We start from the raw sequence: 20,541 nt of genomic DNA, 5'->3' as shown, positions 1-20,541 counted from the left end.
CGGAGCTCCTTAACTCCTCACAGCTGAAAGCAGGGAGTCAGGCAGGAACAGGTGGCCTCCTCCTCGCAGTCACACTGCGTGTGCTCAGCTGGCCGCTCCTCTCTGGTTCCTGCTGGTATGAAGTTTTCGGAGTCGCCTCACAGTCTGCAGGGTTAACGGAGCCCAGCGACCGGGCTGTCAGGCTGCCAGGCAGCAGGGTGAGCAAGAGGAGGGGAAGGCGGAGGAGGGGGCGCCGAGGCTGCTGGGAAAAAGTAAAAGAAGGAGAAGTTGTGGGGAGGACGCAGAGCCAGGGAGAGGCCTGAGCAGGGCACCGAGGATCATGGGAGCAGTTTATGGAAAGAAGGTGAGTGATAAGCGCTGATCAATGATCCGATCATCTTTACAGTTAGTGAGAATACTCTGATCAGATCCTCACACCAACAGTTTAAACTCAGAAATCTGGTGTTCGGTCATGCGATCACCTGCATGTACAGTGGGGCAAAAAAGTATTTAGTCAGCCACCGATTGTGCAAGTTCCCCCACTTAAAATGATGACAGAGGTCAGTAATTTGCACCAGAGGTACACTTCAACTGTGAGAGACAGAATGTGAAAAAAAAATCCATGAATCCACATGGTAGGATTTGTAAAGAATTTATTCGTAAATCAGGGTGGAAAATAAGTATTTGGTCACCTCAAACAAGGAAAATCTCTGGCTCTCACAGACCTGTAACGTCTTCTGTAAGAAGCTTTTCTGTCCCCCACTCGTTACCTGTATGAATGGCACCTGTTTGAACTCATCATCTGTATAAAAGACACCTGTCCACAGCCTCAAACAGTCAGACTCCAAACTCCGCCATGGCCAAGACCAAAGAGCTTTCGAAGGACACCAGGAAAAGTATTGTAGACCTGCACCAGACTGGGAAGAGTGAATCTACAATAGGCAAGCAGCTTGGTGTGAAAAAATCAACTGTGGGAGCAATCATCAGAAAATGGAAGACATACAAGACCACTGATAATCTCCCTCGATCTGGGGCTCCACGCAAGATCTCATCCCGTGGGGTCAAAATGATCATGAGAACGGTGAGCAAAGATCCCAGAACCACACGGGGGGACCTGGTGAATGACCTGCAGAGAGCTGGGACCAAAGTAACAAAGGTCACCATCAGTAACACACTACAACGGCAGGGAATCAAATCCCGCAGTGCCAGACGTGTTCCGCTGCTGAAGCCAGTGCATGTCCAGGCCCGTCTGAAGTTTGCCAGAGAGCACATGGATGATACAGCAGAGGATTGGGAGAATGTCATGTGGTCAGATGAAACCAAAGTAGAACTTTTTGGTATAAACTCAACTCGTCGTGTTTGGAGGAAGAAGAATACTGAGTTGCATCCCAAGAACACCATACCTACTGTGAAGCATGGAGGTGGAAACATCATGCTATGGGGCTGTTTTTCTGCCAAGGGGACAGGACGACTGATCCGTGTTAAGGACAGAATGAATGGGGCCATGTATCGTGAGATTTTGAGCCAAAACCTCCTTCCATCAGTGAGAACTTTGAAGATGAAACGAGGCTGGGTCTTCCAACATGACAATGATCCAAAACACACCGCCCGGGCAACAAAGGAGTGGCTCCGTAAGAAGCATTTGAAAGTCCTGGAGTGGCCTAGCCAGTCTCCAGACCTCAACCCCATAGAAAATCTGTGGCGGGAGTTGAAAGTCCGTGTTGCTCGGCGACAGCCCCAAAACATCACTGCTCTCGAGAAGATCTGCATGGAGGAATGGGCCAAAATACCAGCTACTGTGTGTGCAAACCTGGTAAAGACCTATAGTAAACGTTTGACCTCTGTTATTGCCAACAAAGGTTATGTTACAAAGTATTGAGTTGTATTTTTGTTATTGACCAAATACTTATTTTCCACCCTGATTTACCAATAAATTCTTTACAAATCCTACCATGTGGATTCATGGATTTTTTTTTCACATACTGTCTCTCACAGTTGAAGTGTACCTCTGGTGCAAATTACTGACCTCTGTCATCATTTTAGGTGGGGGAACTTGCACAATCGGTGGCTGACTAAATACTTTTTTGCCCCACTGTATGTGTGAGGATATTCATTCTGCGCGATGAAGGTTGCAGCAGGTGTGCTTCAAATGTCCTGACAGGTGACAAATTGAAGGAAAATGGTACCCCTGTGGTGCGGGGTGGGGGACGGCTGTAAGCACCATCCATGGTGCAGAGATCGGTGGGACGAAGAGCTCACCTGTACCTGCTGGATTGAATCTGAGGTGCTCTGTGGTTTCAGTGTGAGTGTTTGGTGTGCTGCAGAGCACCTGATGGCGCTGTGGGCGAGGGCTAGTCTCTTTCAGATGAAGCCGTTCGGCGCTGCGATCAAGACTGCCGCAAGCCGCCATTTTTAGATGTGATAAATTAAAGGATATAAAAACAGATTAGTGACTGACATCACCGTGAGTCTGTGAGCCTACAGCAGTCCAGAACAGCTCCTGAAGGCAACAGACTACAGGTAAAAGATGGCCCATGTGACGCTGCCCGTTGGTCAGGGAAGTTATCACACCTTGAGCTGAGCGTTTTCTCGTTCCATCTTTGTGTTTTGAGATGGGACGTGAAGAATCTGACCGAGGAGCGAGACGCTGCGCGACATTCTCCTACTCCCTGTTTCCTGATTCCTACTTCCTCCTCTGAATGGGACCAAAATGAGTTTTATGTTTTATTCAGTCAGACCTAAAAGCAGTGACTGACACCATAAAATCATCAGTAAACATCTTCCTGATGAGCATCTATGCAAGCAGACTTCCAGGTGAGTCGCCCCCTGCTGGACATCAGTTAGAAGTTCACCTCTGATGGCACCTAAATTCAGCAGAAGCTGGCAGATAAAATGAAAGATGAGCTGTTTATTGTTGCTGATTGAAATCACGACCTGCCACCGTCTCTGAGAATAAACAAGGTTTTTGCGTGGAGGTTCCAGTTCTTTAGCGTCGAACGCTCACCTGGATCATGTCTCAGATCACCTGGCTCCAGACATTCATGACCTGCTCCGTAAGGTTCGACTTTCAGAGAAACTGGATGAGTCACATGACCTCATGAGCAGAGGTCAGAAATCGTTTCAGAAACTTTTATTTGAATTTTTGGAAAAAGCACCGCTTTACAAAAAACACCTAAGAACGTCCAACCTGAATCAGCTGATCCACCTCGAGCACAGGAAGTGAGTTATTCTGAGGTCAGAGTGAGAGAGGCTTGGTGCTGCACACCGTTTATTTACAGATTTTTAACTCGTTCAGATGATTTCCTGCGATTCACGTTTGGCTTCGAAACACCTCAGAACAAAGGAGCACCTGCTCTCACCTGAGAGCTTTAGCCAGGGGGGAACTGAGCAAGTCTGAGAGAGGACGAAGGCCAATCGTACGCCTCTCCGATCAGGGTGAGGATGACTGCAGAGTCGCACTCCACAGGGGAGGAGACAGCAGGAATGCGACCTTATAGGAAAGCCGAGCTCTCGCAAATATCCGAGTTATGAGGCGGCGCAGCTGTCGGCGAGGCTGAAGAGCAGCTGAGAGGAGGCGGGGCTAGAGGTTTGTCTGTTTTCAGTGCAGCAGGTGGAGACGAGCTTGGAGCATCGAGTTTCAGGAACGATCTGAGAGGAGAGGTCCGGATTTATCTGGGGGGGGGGGTAAGCCATGGTGTTCAAATTACCACACGGTTTGTGTTTGTGTTAGTGTGTGTGAGTCTTTAGTCGGGCAGATTAAGCTGATCCAGCAGTGAGTGAAGCAGCAGGGAAAGATCAAAGTGATGAGGTCAGAGGTCAGAGTGGAAGCTCACACACAGCTGTGAGATGTGTTTTGGCCTGCGGTCCAATCACATTCCTTGCTCGATCAGACGATGCTAGCTGGTGCTTATGCTAACCTGCTACAGTCCCCCTCACCGCTGACCCCGGCCTCGGAGCCGCAGCTGTACCACTGCCGAGAGTCCAGCAGGGGGCAGACAGTCCTCAGGGTTCCGGTGGTCTTCTGCTTCCTGTTCCCTTTCCAGCAGCGGCCGGAGCTCTCATCTTAGCTGCTCTTCTTCACATCTGTGCCGAGGTCTCTAATACACCTGTTCTTCACACACAGGTGTGCCTCGGCTCTTCTTCAGCCTGAACTGCAGAAACGGTCCTCCAGAGCCAATCACAGCGTGTTTTATTACTTCAGCTTTCGTCTGTTGTTACGGGAACCCAGAGACTCAGACCTGTGGTCAGAAGCTGGTGACCTGAGCACAGCTGCAGCTGCGTCTTTCTCACTTTGTCATGTTTGTTTTTTATTGTGAAAACTGGTGAACGTGTCTTTGTTCTTATTTTTGGATTCAGATCTTTCTGATGTTGTTGACTCGTGTTTTCTCTCTCTGACCCGGACTGTTTAACCCTTTCACCCCTCCCAAAAACCTGAGATCAGCTGATTCTGGGTCAGCTGACTGATGAAGTGATGTCAGGTGGATCATTAAGGTGGCAGCAGCAGCTGAAGTTTCTGAGGGTGGTCTCACACACATGAGACTGGCTGTCTCTGTGATCAATAATAATCTGATGCTTTTACTCAATCAATCAATCAATCAAAATTTATTTATATAGCACATTTTTAAGACCGAAGTACACCAAAGTGCTTTCCAGTAAAATCGCAGTACAAATAAAATCACACTAAAATATAAATTACAAATATATAAAATATAAGATAATTACATAATCTAAATACAGAGCCAGATGTAAATTACCCTAATTCGCCTTAAATGCCAGATCAAACAAATACGTTTTTAAACGTGATTTAAAAGACTGAATGGAATCTGACGCGCGAATATGAAGAGGGAGAGTATTCCATAGCCTGGGTGCAGCAACGGCAAAGGCACGGTCTCCTCTGGTCTTCAGCCGAGACCTAGGTTGCACCAAGAGCAGTTGGCCCGATGATCTTAGTGCTCTCTGAGGGCTGTACAGACAGAGGAGATCAGCTAAGTAGTCAGGTGCCATATTGTTTAAAATTTTATAAGTAAACAATAGAATTTTAAAATCAATTCGATATTTGATAGGAAGCCAGTGTAAATTTTTCAGAACAGGGGTGATAGAGTCAAACTTTCTAGTGCCGGTCAAGAGACGTGCTGCGGCATTCTGGACCAGCTGCAGACGCTGCAGAAGAGAAGATTGTAGACCCAAGTAGAGAGAGTTACAATAGTCCAGTCTTGACATAATGAAAGCATGAATGAGTTTCTCCATATCTTTGTGTGGTATGTAGGGTTTAGCCTTAGAGATTAGGCGTAGTTGATGAAAGCTAGTTTTTACCACAGTAGAGACCTGTTTTACTGTGAAAGTTCAGTTCCTGCTGTCTCAGTGTTGGTTCTTCTGTCAGAGGAGGATAAAAACAGAGAAAGCTTTTAGCAGTGAGGTGTCAGGATCTCCACCTGTGAGACTCACCTGTGTGAGTAAACGAGTGAATGGAAGCTTGAAGCTGTGACTGCACTTGTTCCTGTTTTACCTGATTTTGCCAGGTTCGGAGTGACACCTTGAGTCACTGCGTGTGTTTCTTTTTCTCTTGTTCTTAGCCTGAGTTGGCCATTCCCCACTGCTCTCATCCTCCTCCTCAGCTAAATGATGAGCCTTTCTTCTTTGTTTTGCAGAAGGCGTATAACATTGACCATCAGGCTCTGCCGAAGCAGCCGCACAGCAAAGGTGAGTTAGGCCGTCTCAGGTAATAAAGGCGGTACGACCTGTGAGCAGCCAATGTCACAGACCTGTTCTAGAATAGAATAGAATAGAATAGCCTTTTATTGTCATTGTACATGTACAACAAAACTGTGGGTGCTCGACACCAACTGTACCAGAATAAAATATTTATAAGTTGCAAAGTGCTTGGAGGTAGTCCAAAAGGACTTGGTCTGAATAGAGTCTGTGTGTGAGTGGCCTGAGTGATGAGGGTTTATTATAAGGGAGTATTAATAAATTAATGCTTCAGTCTTAAATATGATCAACCTATCTCTAATAATCGGCTATGTACCACAGGCCTTCAAGCTGGCTGTAGTTAAACCTTTACTCAAAAAGCATCTCTAGACCCAGCAGTCTTAGCTAATTATAGGCCAATCTCCAACCTTCCTTTCATATCAAAAATCCTTGAAAGAGTAGTTGTCAAACAGCTAACAGATCATCTGCAGAGGTTTATTTGAAGAGTTTCAGTCAGGTTTCAGAGCTCATCACAGCACAGAAACAGCTTTAGTGAAGGTTACAAATGATCTTCTTATGGCCTCTGACAGTGGACTCATCTCTGTGCTTGTCCTGCTAGACCTCAGTGCAGCGTTCGATACTGTCGACCATAATATCCTATTAGAGCGATTAGAACATGCTGTAGGTATTACAGGTACTGCACTGCAGTGGTTTGTATCATATCTATCTAATAGACTCCAGTTTGTTCATGTAAATGGAGAGTCCTCTTCACACACTGAGGTTAATTATGGAGTTCCACAGGGTTCAGTGCTAGGACCAATTCTGTTTACATTATACATGCTTCCCTTAGGCAGCATCATTAGAAGACATACAGTGGGGCAAAAAAGTATTTAGTCAGCCACCGATTGTGCAAGTTCCCCCACTTAAAATGATGACAGAGGTCAGTAATTTGCACCAGAGGTACACTTCAACTGTGAGAGACAGAATGTGAAAAAAAAATCCATGAATCCACATGGTAGGATTTGTAAAGAATTTATTTGTAAATTAGGGTGGAAAATAAGTATTTGGTCATCTCAAACATGGAAGATCTCTGGCTCTCACAGACCTGTAACGTCTTCTGTAAGACGCTTTTCTGTCCCCCACTCGTTACCTGTATGAATGGCACCTGTTTGAACTTATCATCTGTATAAAAGACACCTGTCCACAGCCTCAAACAGTCAGACTCCAAACTCCGCCATGGCCAAGACCAAAGAGCTTTCGAAGGACACCAGGAAAAGTATTGTAGACCTGCACCAGACTGGGAAGAGTGAATCTACAATAGGCAAGCAGCTTGGTGTGAAAAAATCAACTGTGGGAGCAATCATCAGAAAATGGAAGACATACAAGACCACTGATAATCTCCCTCGATCTGGGGCTCCACGCAAGATCTCATCCCGTGGGGTCAAAATGATCATGAGAACGGTGAGCAAAGATCCCAGGACCACACGGGGGGACCTGGTGAATGACCTGCAGAGAGCTGGGACCAAAGTAACAAAGGTCACCATCAGTAACACACTACAACGGCAGGGAATCAAATCCCGCAGTGCCAGACGTGTTCCGCTGCTGAAGCCAGTGCATGTCCAGGCCCGTCTGAAGTTTGCCAGAGAGCACATGGATGATACAGCAGAGGATTGGGAGAATGTCATGTGGTCAGATGAAACCAAAGTAGAACTTTTTGGTATAAACTCAACTCGTCGTGTTTGGAGGAAGAAGAATACTGAGTTGCATCCCAAGAACACCATACCTACTGTGAAGCATGGGGGTGGAAACATCATGCTATGGGGCTGTTTTTCTGCCAAGGGGACAGGACGACTGATCCGTGTTAAGGACAGAATGAATGGGGCCATGTATCGTGAGATTTTGAGCCAAAACCTCCTTCCATCAGTGAGAACTTTGAAGATGAAACGAGGCTGGGTCTTCCAACATGACAATGATCCAAAACACACCGCCCGGGCAACAAAGGAGTGGCTCCGTAAGAAGCATTTGAAAGTCCTGGAGTGGCCTAGCCAGTCTCCAGACCTCAACCCCATAGAAAATCTGTGGCGGGAGTTGAAAGTCCGTGTTGCTCGGCGACAGCCCCAAAACATCACTGCTCTCGAGAAGATCTGCATGGAGGAATGGGCCAAAATACCAGCTACTGTGTGTGCAAACCTGGTAAAGACCTATAGTAAACGTTTGACCTCTGTTATTGCCAACAAATGTTACAAATGTATTGAGTTGTATTTTTGTTATTGACCAAATACTTATTTTCCACCCTGATTTACGAATAAATTCTTTACAAATCCTACCATGTGAATTCATGGATTTTTTTTTCACATTCTGTCTCTCACAGTTGAAGTGTACCTCTGGTGCAAATTACTGACCTCTGTCATCATTTTAGGTGGGGGAACTTGCACAATCGGTGGCTGACTAAATACTTTTTTGCCCCACTGTAGCATACATTTACACTGCTATGCAGATGACACCCAGCTCTATCTGTCCATGAAGCCAGATAACACACACCAATGAGTTAAACTGCAGGAATGTCTTAAAGACATAAAGACCTGGATGGCCGCTAACTTTCTGCTTCTTAATTCAGATCAAACTGAGGTTATTGTACTCGGCCCTGAAAAGCTTAGAAATATGGTATCTAACCAGATTCTTACTCTGGATGGCATTACCTTGGCCTCCAGTAACGCTGTGAGGAACCTTGGAGTCATTTTTGACCAGGACATGTCCTTCAACGCACATATTAAACAAATATGTAAGACTGCTTTCTTCCATTTGTGCAACATCTCTAAAGTTAGACACATCCTGTCTCAGAGTGACGCTGAAAAACTAGTTCATGCATTTATTACTTCCAGGCTGGACGACTGTAATTCATTATTATCAGGAAGTCCTAAAAACTCCCTGAAAAGCCTTCAGCTGATCCAAAATGCTGCAGCAAGAGTCCTGACAGGGACTAGAAAGAGAGAGCATATTTCTCCTGTTTTGGCTTCCTGTTAAATCCAGAATTCAAAATCCTGCTCCTCACATACAAGGTCTTAAATAATCAGGCCCCATCTTATCTTAATGACCTTGTAGTACCATATCACCCTATTAGAGCACTTCGCTCTCGCTCTGCAGGCCTACTTTTTGTTCCTAGAGTATTTAAAAGTAGAATGGGAGGCAGAGCCTTCAGTTTTCAGGCCCCTCTTCTGTGGAACCAGCTTCCAGTTTGGATTCAGGAGACAGACACTATCTCTGCTTTCAAGATCAGGCTTCAAACTTTCCTTTTTGCTAAAGCATATACCGTATTTCCCGGACTACAAAGCGCACCTGAATATTAGCCGCACAAGCTAAAATCAGGGGAAAATCCTGTTTTGTACATACATTAGCCGCACCTGACTAAAAGCCGCAGGTGTTTCAATGTTGACTTATCATATGTAAGAGAATATGCACAAAGGGAATTGTCAGGAAAGAGATGGCTGTTTGGAGACACACCCCTTTTATTAATATTTTGAAAAACAAGTTATGGGTACATATTTGCATAACTTTTTAGGTATATGTACAAGTAGCGGTAATTACAAGTACGAAACATGTACTGTGCTTCATAAATGAGTAACAAATGTAGTACATAACAATAACCTACAGCACACCAGAACAATAGATTCGGACTACCTTTTAGGCTCAGGTGCAGTGACACGGCTTTAACAAGCAGAAAAGTCAGTCATTCACCACCATCTTCCTGCGCACTAAAACCACCAAAGTCCTCTTCTCCAGTGTCGGATACGAACAGGCTCAGGGTGGCTTCGTCATCCACTCTCCGCTTCTCTCCTTCGTTGTCACTTACAAAACCAAAGAAATCCTCGTTGTCAGTGTCAGAGTCGAACACCCTCTGAAGGGCCGTGGCGGTGTCCTCCTCTCCATCATGCAGCAGTCCAGCCCTTCGAAATCCGTTGGTGATCATGGATGTTTTCACACTTTTCCACGCCGTCAGAATCCACCGGTGGAGTTGAGCATAACTTGCTTTTCGCAAGCTTATCGCCGCTCGTCATCCACGACTCCCGCTGAACGCGTAGCGTTAATTTGAAGTTTGTTTTTCGCGCTACTTGTACGGCACTATGTTGCCTGGCGGATGGACACGTGACCAACATACCACTCTTGAACCCAGATACTGTGTGTCTGATCACATGCCCTTCCGCCAGGCAACGTAGTGCCGTACAACAGCGGAACAAACAAAACAAATCGTCTTACGATATGACAAAAATCATGGACAATCCATAGAAAAGCCGCACCTGACTAAAAGCCGCAGGGTTCAAAGCTTGTGCAAAAAGTAGCGGCTTATAGCCCGACAATTACGGTAGTTAGGGCTGGACCAGGTGACCCTGAATCCTCCCTTAGTTATGCTGCAATAGGCTGCTGGATGATGCACTGGGTGTTAGGGTTAGGTCTCACTGTCACCAAAGTGCTTGCTCATAGGGGGTCATATGATTGTTGGGTTTTTCTCTGTATGTATTATTGTAGGGTCTACCTTAGAATAAAAAGCTCCTTGATGCAACTGAAAATTGGATTAAGTTGACCTGATTGAGGCCGGTTGGTGAGAAAGTCTTTGATCCACTAGCAGGTGACAGGACGGATCTGGGATCGATGTTTGGGATCATGTTGTTGAATGCTGAGCTGCAGTCCATGAAGAGCATCCTCATGCAGCTCTTCCGGTTCTCCATTCATTGAGGCTGCTTTCGGGGGTTGGGTGCTCTCTCTGCTGTTTACTGATGATAAGTTGGAAGTGATTGAGTGCTGAGCTAACATTAGCATTTGGGGGGGGATGTAAACAATGGTAGATAAAAAAGGCCTCCAAGTCTGGTGGGCAGTGACTGTTTACAACTCTGCTGTTATGGCACCAGTCCCAAGGCACACAGCCCACCACCCCGCCCTTACCAGAGTCTTTGTTGTGTGTGTGTGTGTGTGTGTGATTGTGTGATTGTGTGTGTGATGGCCCAGAGGAACATGAAGCTGATGATCAAACTTCTTCCCGACATGTTTTCTTTTTGCTGTGTTTGAACCTTTGGGGCCACCATACGCCATAGTTAGAAATATAAATGAATTCAACATGCGCACAGGTATAACTCACACAGCTGTGATTGGTCAGGGTTGGACCATGTGACTGAAAACAAGAATAAAGTCAACTGTTCACAGTTTCTGTCAAAGATAAACGTGACGTCAGGCTTGATGATGTCACAGATCTGTCCATGCAGGATTCAAGGAGCTTTATTGTCATTTGCATCACATGTTAACATGAGGTGGAAAGAAATTATGTACAAACAGCGAAAAGAAACCAAATAATGAAGAAAGTTTTTTTATTTTAAATAAAAAATAAATGAATAGTTGTTTTGTTTTTTAACAAACAGAATAACAAGTAATAAAACAATACATAAATAATACTATAAGTAGAGTGCAACAACCTGAGTACCAGTATAGAGTATGGGCATAGAGTGTAGGTATAAATAAATACTTTAGCAGCAAAGAGCCTGATGACCAGCATTGATAAAGTGACAGTGTCGGCAAGAAGAACAAAAGTGTTTAAAGTTGCCGACAGGAAGTGTGAATATTAAAGATAAATGTCAGATTAAATGTTGTGAGATCATCATTATTTATCTTCGTGGTTCGCATGCAACCCACACTGAGAGTCTGCTCCAGGCTGCAGTGAGAGTCAGCGCCCCCATCAGATGGCAGCTGGATTTCAGGCTGGGTGGAGCCGCTGGCTGATGAATAGGAGCAGCGTGGGAAGTGGTCCCGAGGAGGAGGGGCAGTCCACGTGCCACGTGACCGCTGCCTGGCTTTGAGCTGTGCAGGAGAGCAGGAGCAGAGGAGCAGAGGAGCTCTGGTAGCATGGAGCCCAGCACCGCCCAGGGAAGGGTGGTGAAGTCCGGTAAGACCCGGCCGCGGACAGAGCTGAGGATCGAGCTGTGAGGCTGTCAGCTGCTCTCAGATCAGAGTCATGCTGAAGAAAGTCAGCTCCCAGCTTTTTGAATCTTTTACTCCACAAATGGAGAAACAAGCTCAGACTGACGTCATTCACACTTGTAATGCTTTTCACTAAAATTATCATTAAGATGTGACGTCATCTCTAGAAAAAACTTTAAAAATAAACAGGACTTTAGTTTGAGAGCTGGAAGTTTTAATTATCATCTCCAAAGTGGAAATAGAGCCTTCATCAGCTCTGTGTTTCTATCAGAAACATTTCTGCATGTTTGTGTTTGTGCTCAAGTTTGACTATGTGAGGCTCTGAGAGCATGGCTGATGGTGGTGGTGTGGATGATGATGGTGGTGGTGTGGATGATGATGATTGTGGTTTGGATGATGATGGTGGTAGTGTGGATGATGATGATGATGATGATGATGATGGTGGTGTGGATGATGATGATGGTGGTGTGGATGATGATGGTGTGGTGTGGATGATGATAATAGTGTTGGTGTGGATGATGATGCTGGTGGTGTGGATGATGATGATGGTGGTGTGGGTGATAATAGTGGTGGTGTGGATGATGATGATGATGCTGGTGGTGTGGATGATGTTGATGGTGGTGTGGATGATGATAATAGTGTTGGTGTGGATGATGATGATGATGATGATGGTGGTGGTGTGGATGATGATAATAGTGTTGGGGTGGATGATGATGATGATGATGATGATGATGCTGGTGGTGTGGATGATGTTGATGGTGGTGTGGATGATGATGATGATAATGGTGGTGGTGTGGATGATGATGATGATGATGATGATGATGATGATGCTGGTGGTGTGGATGATGATGGTGGTGGTGTGGATGATGATGATAGTGTTGGTGTGGATGATGATGCTGGTGGTGTGGATGATAATAGTGGTGGTGTGGATGATGATGATGATGATGGTGGTGGTGTGGATGATGATAATAGTGTTGGTGTGGATGATGATGATGATGCTGCTGGTGGTGTGGATGATGATGGTGGTGGTGTGGATGATGATAATAGTGTTGGTGTGGATGATGATGATGATAATGATGCTGGTGGTGTGGATGATGATGGTGGTGTGGATGATGATGATGCTGGTGGTGTGGATGATGATGCTTGTGGTGTGGATGATGATACTGGTGGTGTGGATGATGATGATGGTGGTGTGGGTGATAATAGTGGTGGTGTGGATGATGATGATGATGCTGGTGGTGTGGATGATGATGCTGGTGGTGGTGTGGATGATGATGATGATGATGCTGGTGGTGTGGATGATGATGGTGGTGGTGTGGATGATGATAATAGTGTTGGTGTGGATGATGATGATGATGATGATGATGATGATGATGCTGGTGGTGTGGATGATGATGCTGGTGGTGGTGTGGATGATGATGATGGTGGTATGGATGATGATGCTGGTGGTGTGGATGATGATGATGGTGGTGTGGGTGATAATAGTGGTGGTGTGGATGATGATGATGATGATGATGCTGGTGGTGTGGATGATGATGATGGTGGTGTGGATGATGTTGATGGTGGTGTGGATGATGTTGATGGTGGTGTGGATGATGATAATAGTGTTGGTGTGGATGATGATGATGGTGGTGGTGTGGATGATGGTGGTGTGGATGATGATGATGATGATGATGATGATGCTGGTGGTGTGGATGATGATGATGCTGGTGGTGTGGATGATGATGATGCTGGTGGTGTGGATGATGATAATAGTGTTGGTGTGGATGATGATGATGATGCTGGTGGTGTGGATGATGATGGTGGTGGTGTGGATGATGATAATAGTGTTGGTGTGGATGATGATGATGATGATGATGCTGGTGGTGTGGATGATGTTGATGGTGGTGTGGATGATGATAATAGTGTTGGTGTGGATGATGATGATGATGATGATGGTGGTGGTGTGGATGATGATGGTGGTGGTGTGGATGATGATGATAGTGGTGGTGTGGATGATGATGCTGGTGGTGTGGATGATAATAGTGGTGGTGTGGATGATGATGATGGTGGTGGTGTGGATGATGATAATAGTGTTGGTGTGGATGATGATGATGATGCTGCTGGTGGTGTGGATGATGATGGTGGTGGTGTGGATGATGATAAGGTGTGGATGATGATAATAGTGTTGGTGTGGATGATGATGATGATGATAATGATGCTGGTGGTGTGGATGATGATGGTGGTGGTGGTGTGGATGATGATGCTTGTGGTGTGGATGATGATACTGGTGGTGTGGATGATGATGATGGTGGTGTGGGTGATAATAGTGGTGGTGTGGATGATGATGATGATGCTGGTGGTGTGGATGATGATGCTGGTGGTGGTGTGGATGATGATGCTGGTGGTGTGGATGATGATGGTGGTGGTGTGGATGATGATAATAGTGTTGGTGTGGATGATGATGATGATGATGCTGGTGGTGGTGTGGATGATGATGATGGTGGTGTGGATGATGATGCTGGTGGTGTGGATGATGATGGTGGTGTGGGTGATAATAGTGGTGGTGTGGATGATGATGATGATGATGATGATGATGCTGGTGTGGATGATGATGATGGTGGTGTGGATGATGTTGATGGTGGTGTGGATGATGTTGATGGTGGTGTGGATGATGATAATGGTGGTGGTGTGGATGATGATGATGATGATGGTGGTGGTGTGGATGATGATGGTGGTGGTGTGGATGATGATAATAGTGTTGGTGTGGATGATGATGATGATGATGATGATGCTGGTGGTGTGGATGATGTTGATGGTGGTGTGGATGATGATAATGGTGGTGGTGTGGATGATGATGGTGGTGGTGGTGTGGATGATGATGATGGTGGTGGTGTGGATGATGATGGTGGTGGTGGTGTGGATGATGATAATAGTGTTGGTGTGGATGATGATGATGGTGGTGGTGGTGTGGATGATGATAATAGTGTTGGTGTGGATGATGATGGTGGTGGTGGACTTGTTGCTGCTCCTGTCTGTTCAGCATCTTCTTAAGTAATTGAGGTGCTGCGTTGTACCAGAGCCACTCATGGCTCATGAAGCGCTGTGAGGAGCGAAGGCTGATGAAGATGAAGTCACCGCTGGCATGCAGACGGACTGCAGTGGGAGTTCACATCCTCTGCTTGAGTTTTAGCCTCGGCAACGGGGAGTCATGTAGAGCTTCAGTGTTGATGGTGGTGGTGGTTGTATTCAGGGTGGCTGTGTTCATGGTGGTGTTGATGGCTGATCATCAGGTTTGTGACAGGAAGTGGCGTTTCCTCAGCAAGCCTGTTAGCGGCTCGTCTGCTCTGATTTAGATTCTGCGGGGTTTCCTCAGGATGAGCGAAAGAACGAGCAGATGCGTTATGGCCTGCCGTTACAGAGCGATCACGTTTCCTCCCGAGGTGCGGCTCCGGCCTTAGACTCGAGCTCAAGTTGTCCGCTTTGCTGTAACCAGATTGGCAGCACTCACGGGGACGTCAATACAGAGAGGCTCCGGTCTGCACGTCCTCCCTCCGATCAATACAAACCTCAGAAAGGCTCAAAGTCCGGCAGACAAACACTGAGCTAACAGAGAGAGGCGGGTAAAGTTCAGCAGCAGAGCTCCCTGTTACTGTAACTTCTGTGGGTCCAACACATTTTTAATAACACTCAAAATGCGTGGCCTTCAGGTCATACACTGTACATAAAAGATGTACACAGACACTGGTTTCTGCACCTCATTGTTAACCATGTTTGTTTTTAATATAACCCTGGTCATTCAGAATCCTTTAGGATTTAACACATAAAATGTGGAGATTATATACTGAGCTCAAGCAGGAACTATTAATAACAAAAAGATTACATCACAAAAATAGATCAAATTAATAAACTGTGGGAGTCTAATCACAAAACAGGAAGTGTTCTCTGTGTTTCAGTGTCTTCTACAAATTGATTGTCTCACTCCTTAAAATCTGATGCAGTGGTTCAGTATTTAAGAGTGAACGTCTGAGGTCAGGTATTTCAGGTGTTTCAGATGTGATTCAGATATTTTCAGACATGTTTCACACGTGTTCAGGCGTGTTTCAAGCTTTTTCAGGCTTGTTTCAGACATTTTCATATGTGTTTCAGGCTTGTTTCAGGCGTGTTTCAGACATTTTCATATGTTTTACAGGCTTGTTTCAGGCTTGTTTCAGATGTGTTTCAGACATTTTAATGCTTGTTACAGGTGTGTTTCAGATGTGTTTCAGGCTTGTTTCAGATGTGTTTCAGACATTTTAATGCTTGTTACAGGTGTGTTTCAGATGTGTTTCAGGCTTGTTTCAGATGTGTTTCAGACATTTTAATGCTTGTTACAGGTGTGTTTCAGGCTTGTTTCAGATGTGTTTCAGACATTTTAATGCTTGTTACAGGTGTGTTTCAGATGTGTTTCAGGTGTGTTTCAGACATTTTCCAACTTGTTTCAAGTGTGTTTCAGGCTTGTTTCAGATGTTTCAGCCGTGTTTCAGACATTTTCAGACTTGTTTCAGGCTTGTTTCAGGTGTGTTTCAGACATTTTCATATGTGTTTCAGGCTTGTTTCAGGCGTGTTTCAGACATTTTCATATGTTTTACAGGCTTGTTTCAGGCTTGTTTCAGATGTGTTTCAGACATTTTCAGACTTGTTTCAAGTGTGTTTCAGATGTGTTTCAGTCGTGTTTCAGACATTTTCCAACTTGTTTCAAGTGTGTTTCAGGCTTGTTTCAGATGTGTTTCAGTCGTGTTTCAGACATTTTCCAACTTGTTTCAAGTGTGTTTCAGGCTTGTTTCAGATGTGTTTCAGTCGTGTTTCAGACATTTTCCAACTTGTTTCAAGTGTGTTTCAGGCTTGTTTCAGATGTGTTTCAGTCGTGTTTCAGACATTTTCAGACTTGTTTCAGGCTTGTTTCAGGTGTGTTTCAGACATTTTAACGCTTGTTACAGGTGTGTTTCAGATGTGTTTCAGACATTTTAATGCTTGTTACAGGTGTGTTTCAGACATTTTAATGCTTGTTACAGGTGTGTTTCAGATGTGTTTTAGGTGTGTTTCAGGCTTGTTTCAGATGTGTTTCAGACATTTTAATGCTTGTTACAGGTGTGTTTCAGATATTTTCATATGTGTTTCAGGCTTGTTTCAGTCGTGTTTCAGACATTTTCAGACTTGTTTCAGGCTTGTTTCAGATGTGTTTCAGACATTTTAACGCTTGTTACAGGTGTGTTTCAGATGTGTTTCAGACATTTTAATGCTTGTTACAGGTGTGTTTCAGACATTTTAATGCTTGTTACAGGTGTGTTTCAGATGTGTTTTAGGTGTGTTTCAGGCTTGTTTCAGATGTGTTTCAGACATTTTAATGCTTGTTACAGGTGTGTTTCAGATGTGTTTCAGACATTTTAATGCTTGTTACAGGTGTGTTTCAGATGTGTTTCAGACATTTTAATGCTTGTTTCAGGCTTGTTTCAGTCGTGTTTCAGACATTTTCCAACTTGTTTCAAGTGTTTTTCAGGCTTGTTTCAGATGTGTTTCAGTCGTGTTTCAGACATTTTCCAACTTGTTACAGGTGTGTTTCAGATGTGTTTTAGGTGTGTTTCAGGCTTGTTTCAGGTGTGTTTCAGACATTTTCATATGTGTTTCAGGCTTGTTTCAGATGTGTTTCAGACATTTTAAAGTGTGTTTCAGGCTTGTTTCAGGTGAGTTTCAGACATTTTCATATGTTTTACAGGCTTGTTTCAGGCTTGTTTCAGATGTGTTTCAGACATTTTAAAGTGTGTTTCAGGCTTGTTTCAGATGTGTACCAGTCGTGTTTCAGACATTTTCCAACTTGTTTCAAGTGTGTTTCAGGCTTGTTTCAGGTGTGTTTCAGTCGTGTTTCAGACATTTTCAGACTTGTTTCAAGTGTTTTTCAGGCTTGTTTCAGATGTGTTTCAGTCGTGTTTCAGACATTTTCCAACTTGTTACAGGTGTGTTTCAGATGTGTTTTAGGTGTGTTTCAGGCTTGTTTCAGGTGTGTTTCAGACATTTTCATATGTGTTTCAGGCTTGTTTCAGATGTGTTTCAGACATTTTAAAGTGTGTTTCAGGCTTGTTTCAGGTGTGTTTCAGACATTTTCATATGTTTTACAGGCTTGTTTCAGGCTTGTTTCAGATGTGTTTCAGACATTTTAAAGTGTGTTTCAGGCTTGTTTCAGATGTGTATCAGTCGTGTTTCTGACATTTTCCAACTTGTTTCAAGTGTGTTTCAGGCTTGTTTCAGATGTGTTTCAGTCGTGTTTCAGACATTTTCAGACTTGTTTCAGGCTTGTTTCAGGTGTGTTTCAGATGTGTTTCAGACATTTTAATGCTTGTTACAGGTGTGTTTCAGACATTTTCATATGTGTTTCAGGCTAGTTTCAGTCGTGTTTCAGACATTTTCAGACTTGTTTCAAGTGTGTTTCAGATGTGTTTCAGTCGTGTTTCAGACATTTTCCAACTTGTTTCAAGTGTGTTTCAGGCTTGTTTCAGATGTGTATCAGTCGTGTTTCAGACATTTTCCAACTTGTTTCAAGTGTGTTTCAGGCTTGTTTCAGATGTGTTTCAGTCGTGTTTCAGACATTTTCAGACTTGTTTCAGGCTTGTTTCAGGTGTGTTTCAGACATTTTAACGCTTGTTACAGGTGTGTTTCAGATGTGTTTCAGACATTTTAATGCTTGTTACAGGTGTGTTTCAGACATTTTAATGCTTGTTACAGGTGTGTTTCAGATGTGTTTTAGGTGTGTTTCAGGCTTGTTTCAGATGTGTTTCAGACATTTTAATGCTTGTTACAGGTGTGTTTCAGATATTTTCATATGTGTTTCAGGCTTGTTTCAGTCGTGTTTCAGACATTTTCAGACTTGTTTCAAGTGTTTTTCAGGCTTGTTTCAGATGTGTTTCAGTCGTGTTTCAGACATTTTCCAACTTGTTACAGGTGTGTTTCAGATGTGTTTTAGGTGTGTTTCAGGCTTGTTTCAGGTGTGTTTCAGACATTTTCATATGTTTTACAGGCTTGTTTCAGGCTTGTTTCAGATGTGTTTCAGACATTTTAAAGTGTGTTTCAGGCTTGTTTCAGATGTGTTTCAGTTGTGTTTCAGACATTTTCCAACTTGTTTCAAGTGTGTTTCAGGCTTGTTTCAGATGTGTTTCAGTCGTGTTTCAGACATTTTCAGACTTGTTTCAGGCTTGTTTCAGGTGTGTTTCAGACATTTTCATATGTGTTTCAGGCTTGTTTCAGTCGTGTTTCAGACATTTTCATATGTTTTACAGGCTTGTTTCAGGCTTGTTTCAGATGTGTTTCAGACATTTTAATGCTTGTTTCAGGTGTGTTTCAGATGTGTTTCAGTTGTGTTTCAGATATTTTCCAACTTGTTTCAAGTGTGTTTCAGATGTGTTTCAGACATTTTAATGCTTGTTACAGGTGTGTTTCAGATGTGTTTCAGACATTTTAACGCTTGTTACAGGTGTGTTTCAGATGTGTTTCAGACATTTTAACGCTTGTTACAGGTGTGTTTCAGATGTGTTTCAGACATTTTAATGCTTGTTACAGGTGTGTTTCAGACATTTTCCAACTTGTTTCAAGTGTTTTTCAGGCTTGTTTCAGATGTTTTTCAGTCATGTTTCAGACATTTTAATGCTTGTTACAGGTGTGTTTCAGATGTGTTTCAGGTGTGTTTCAGACATTTTCCAACTTGTTTCAAGTGTTTTTCAGGCTTGTTTCAGATGTGTTTCAGTCGTGTTTCAGACATTTTAATGCTTGTTACAGGTGTGTTTCAGATGTGTTTCAGGTGTGTTTCAGACATTTTCCAACTTGTTTCAAGTGTTTTTCAGGCTTGTTTCAGATGTGTTTCAGTCGTGTTTCAGACATTTTAATGCTTGTTACAGGTGTGTTTCAGATGTGTTTCAGGTGTGTTTCAGACATTTTCCAACTTGTTTCAAGTGTTTTTCAGGCTTGTTTCAGATGTGTTTCAGTCGTGTTTCAGACATTTTAATGCTTGTTACAGGTGTGTTTCAGATGTGTTTTAGGTGTGTTTCAGGCTTGTTTCAGATGTGTCAGGTTCTGAATTGAAGTTTGCAGCAGGCTCCGTGACTGACTTGCTCAGCTGTGAACATTGTGAGTAGTGTGAGATGTTTGCTGCTCACAGAGATCAGTGCTGCAGCTCAGTGCGCTCCTCCTGCCAGCCTTTCATTTCCTTCTACTGAACCTACTGACAAACTGCTACAGCAGTCCTTACAATCACAGGAGCTCAGAGAAGTTTCTGATGGTTATCCGCCATGTGCGACCTCACAAGCCCGTTCCTATTTGCTGTAGCAGCGCCAACATCTGGAGGCAGGGAGGCTGTCAAAATAGCCGTCCACTTACTTTCTTCTGCGTGTCTAGGAGTGAACAGACATCCGGAGCTCGTTTCATTTTTCTGAAATATGAAGCTGGAAGGCGGGCTCTGGTTGCACTCGAGAAAGGGTCATTGTGCGGCGTGACCTGTCATGTGATCTCAATCCCAGAATATCCGAGGACGGGATGGGTTTATTGTCCTTTCTCAGATGCGCCGCAGGCCGGAAACTGAGGACCTCTGCCTCAAACACCCCAGCTCACAGACACCACGAGCTGCTGCTAGCGCCTCCTGCTGGCTACACCTGCTGTCAGCGCCTTATCAAGACCTGACCCAGTGAAGACGTTTCTCTAAAGCAAGGACTTTTAAACACAGTCCGGACTTTTCCAGTGGGGAATTTTTAAAGGGACAGTGTTAATGACGTTTTGGGAACGGGGACACATTTACAGAGTGAGCAGAAAAACAGGGAATGAGGCTTTTCTCAGCTGCTGTGAATGGACTGTGAAGATGTTTCAGGATGTATGATATCCTGCTAGCATCTGCTGGGGGTTGCAGTTTGT

The 20,541-nt window shown here is 44.2% G+C and overlaps 1 protein-coding gene across 3 annotated transcripts in view; it reads left to right on the top strand.

Annotated features, from left to right (window-relative positions):
- The first annotated feature begins 178 nt into the window (after window positions 1–178).
- Window positions 179–20,541, top strand: part of LOC146710424 (actin-associated protein FAM107A-like) — a 27,113-nt gene continuing 6,750 nt past the window's right edge. Inside the window, exons 1-2 of one of the 3 annotated variants that reach the window (XM_085457847.1) lie at window positions 179–343; window positions 5,628–5,679. In XM_085457847.1, coding sequence (XP_085313973.1) covers window positions 320–343; window positions 5,628–5,679 — 76 coding nt within the window. In that variant the 5' untranslated portion in view covers window positions 179–319. Of the gene's footprint in view, window positions 344–5,627; window positions 5,680–11,484; window positions 11,597–20,541 lie in introns of those variants that run through there. The other 2 variants (XM_085457846.1, XM_085457848.1) reach the window with 2 other exon arrangements.

This window comes from Copadichromis virginalis, linkage group LG5 (genome assembly GCF_057382275.1).
Source record: "Copadichromis virginalis isolate Kocher_CV1m ecotype Utaka linkage group LG5, C_Virginalis_male_GT1.1, whole genome shotgun sequence".
NCBI classification, from domain to species: Eukaryota; Metazoa; Chordata; class Actinopteri; order Cichliformes; family Cichlidae; genus Copadichromis; species Copadichromis virginalis.
Note: the sequence above shows the minus strand (reverse complement) of the source record. Positions and strands in the feature narration are given on the sequence as shown.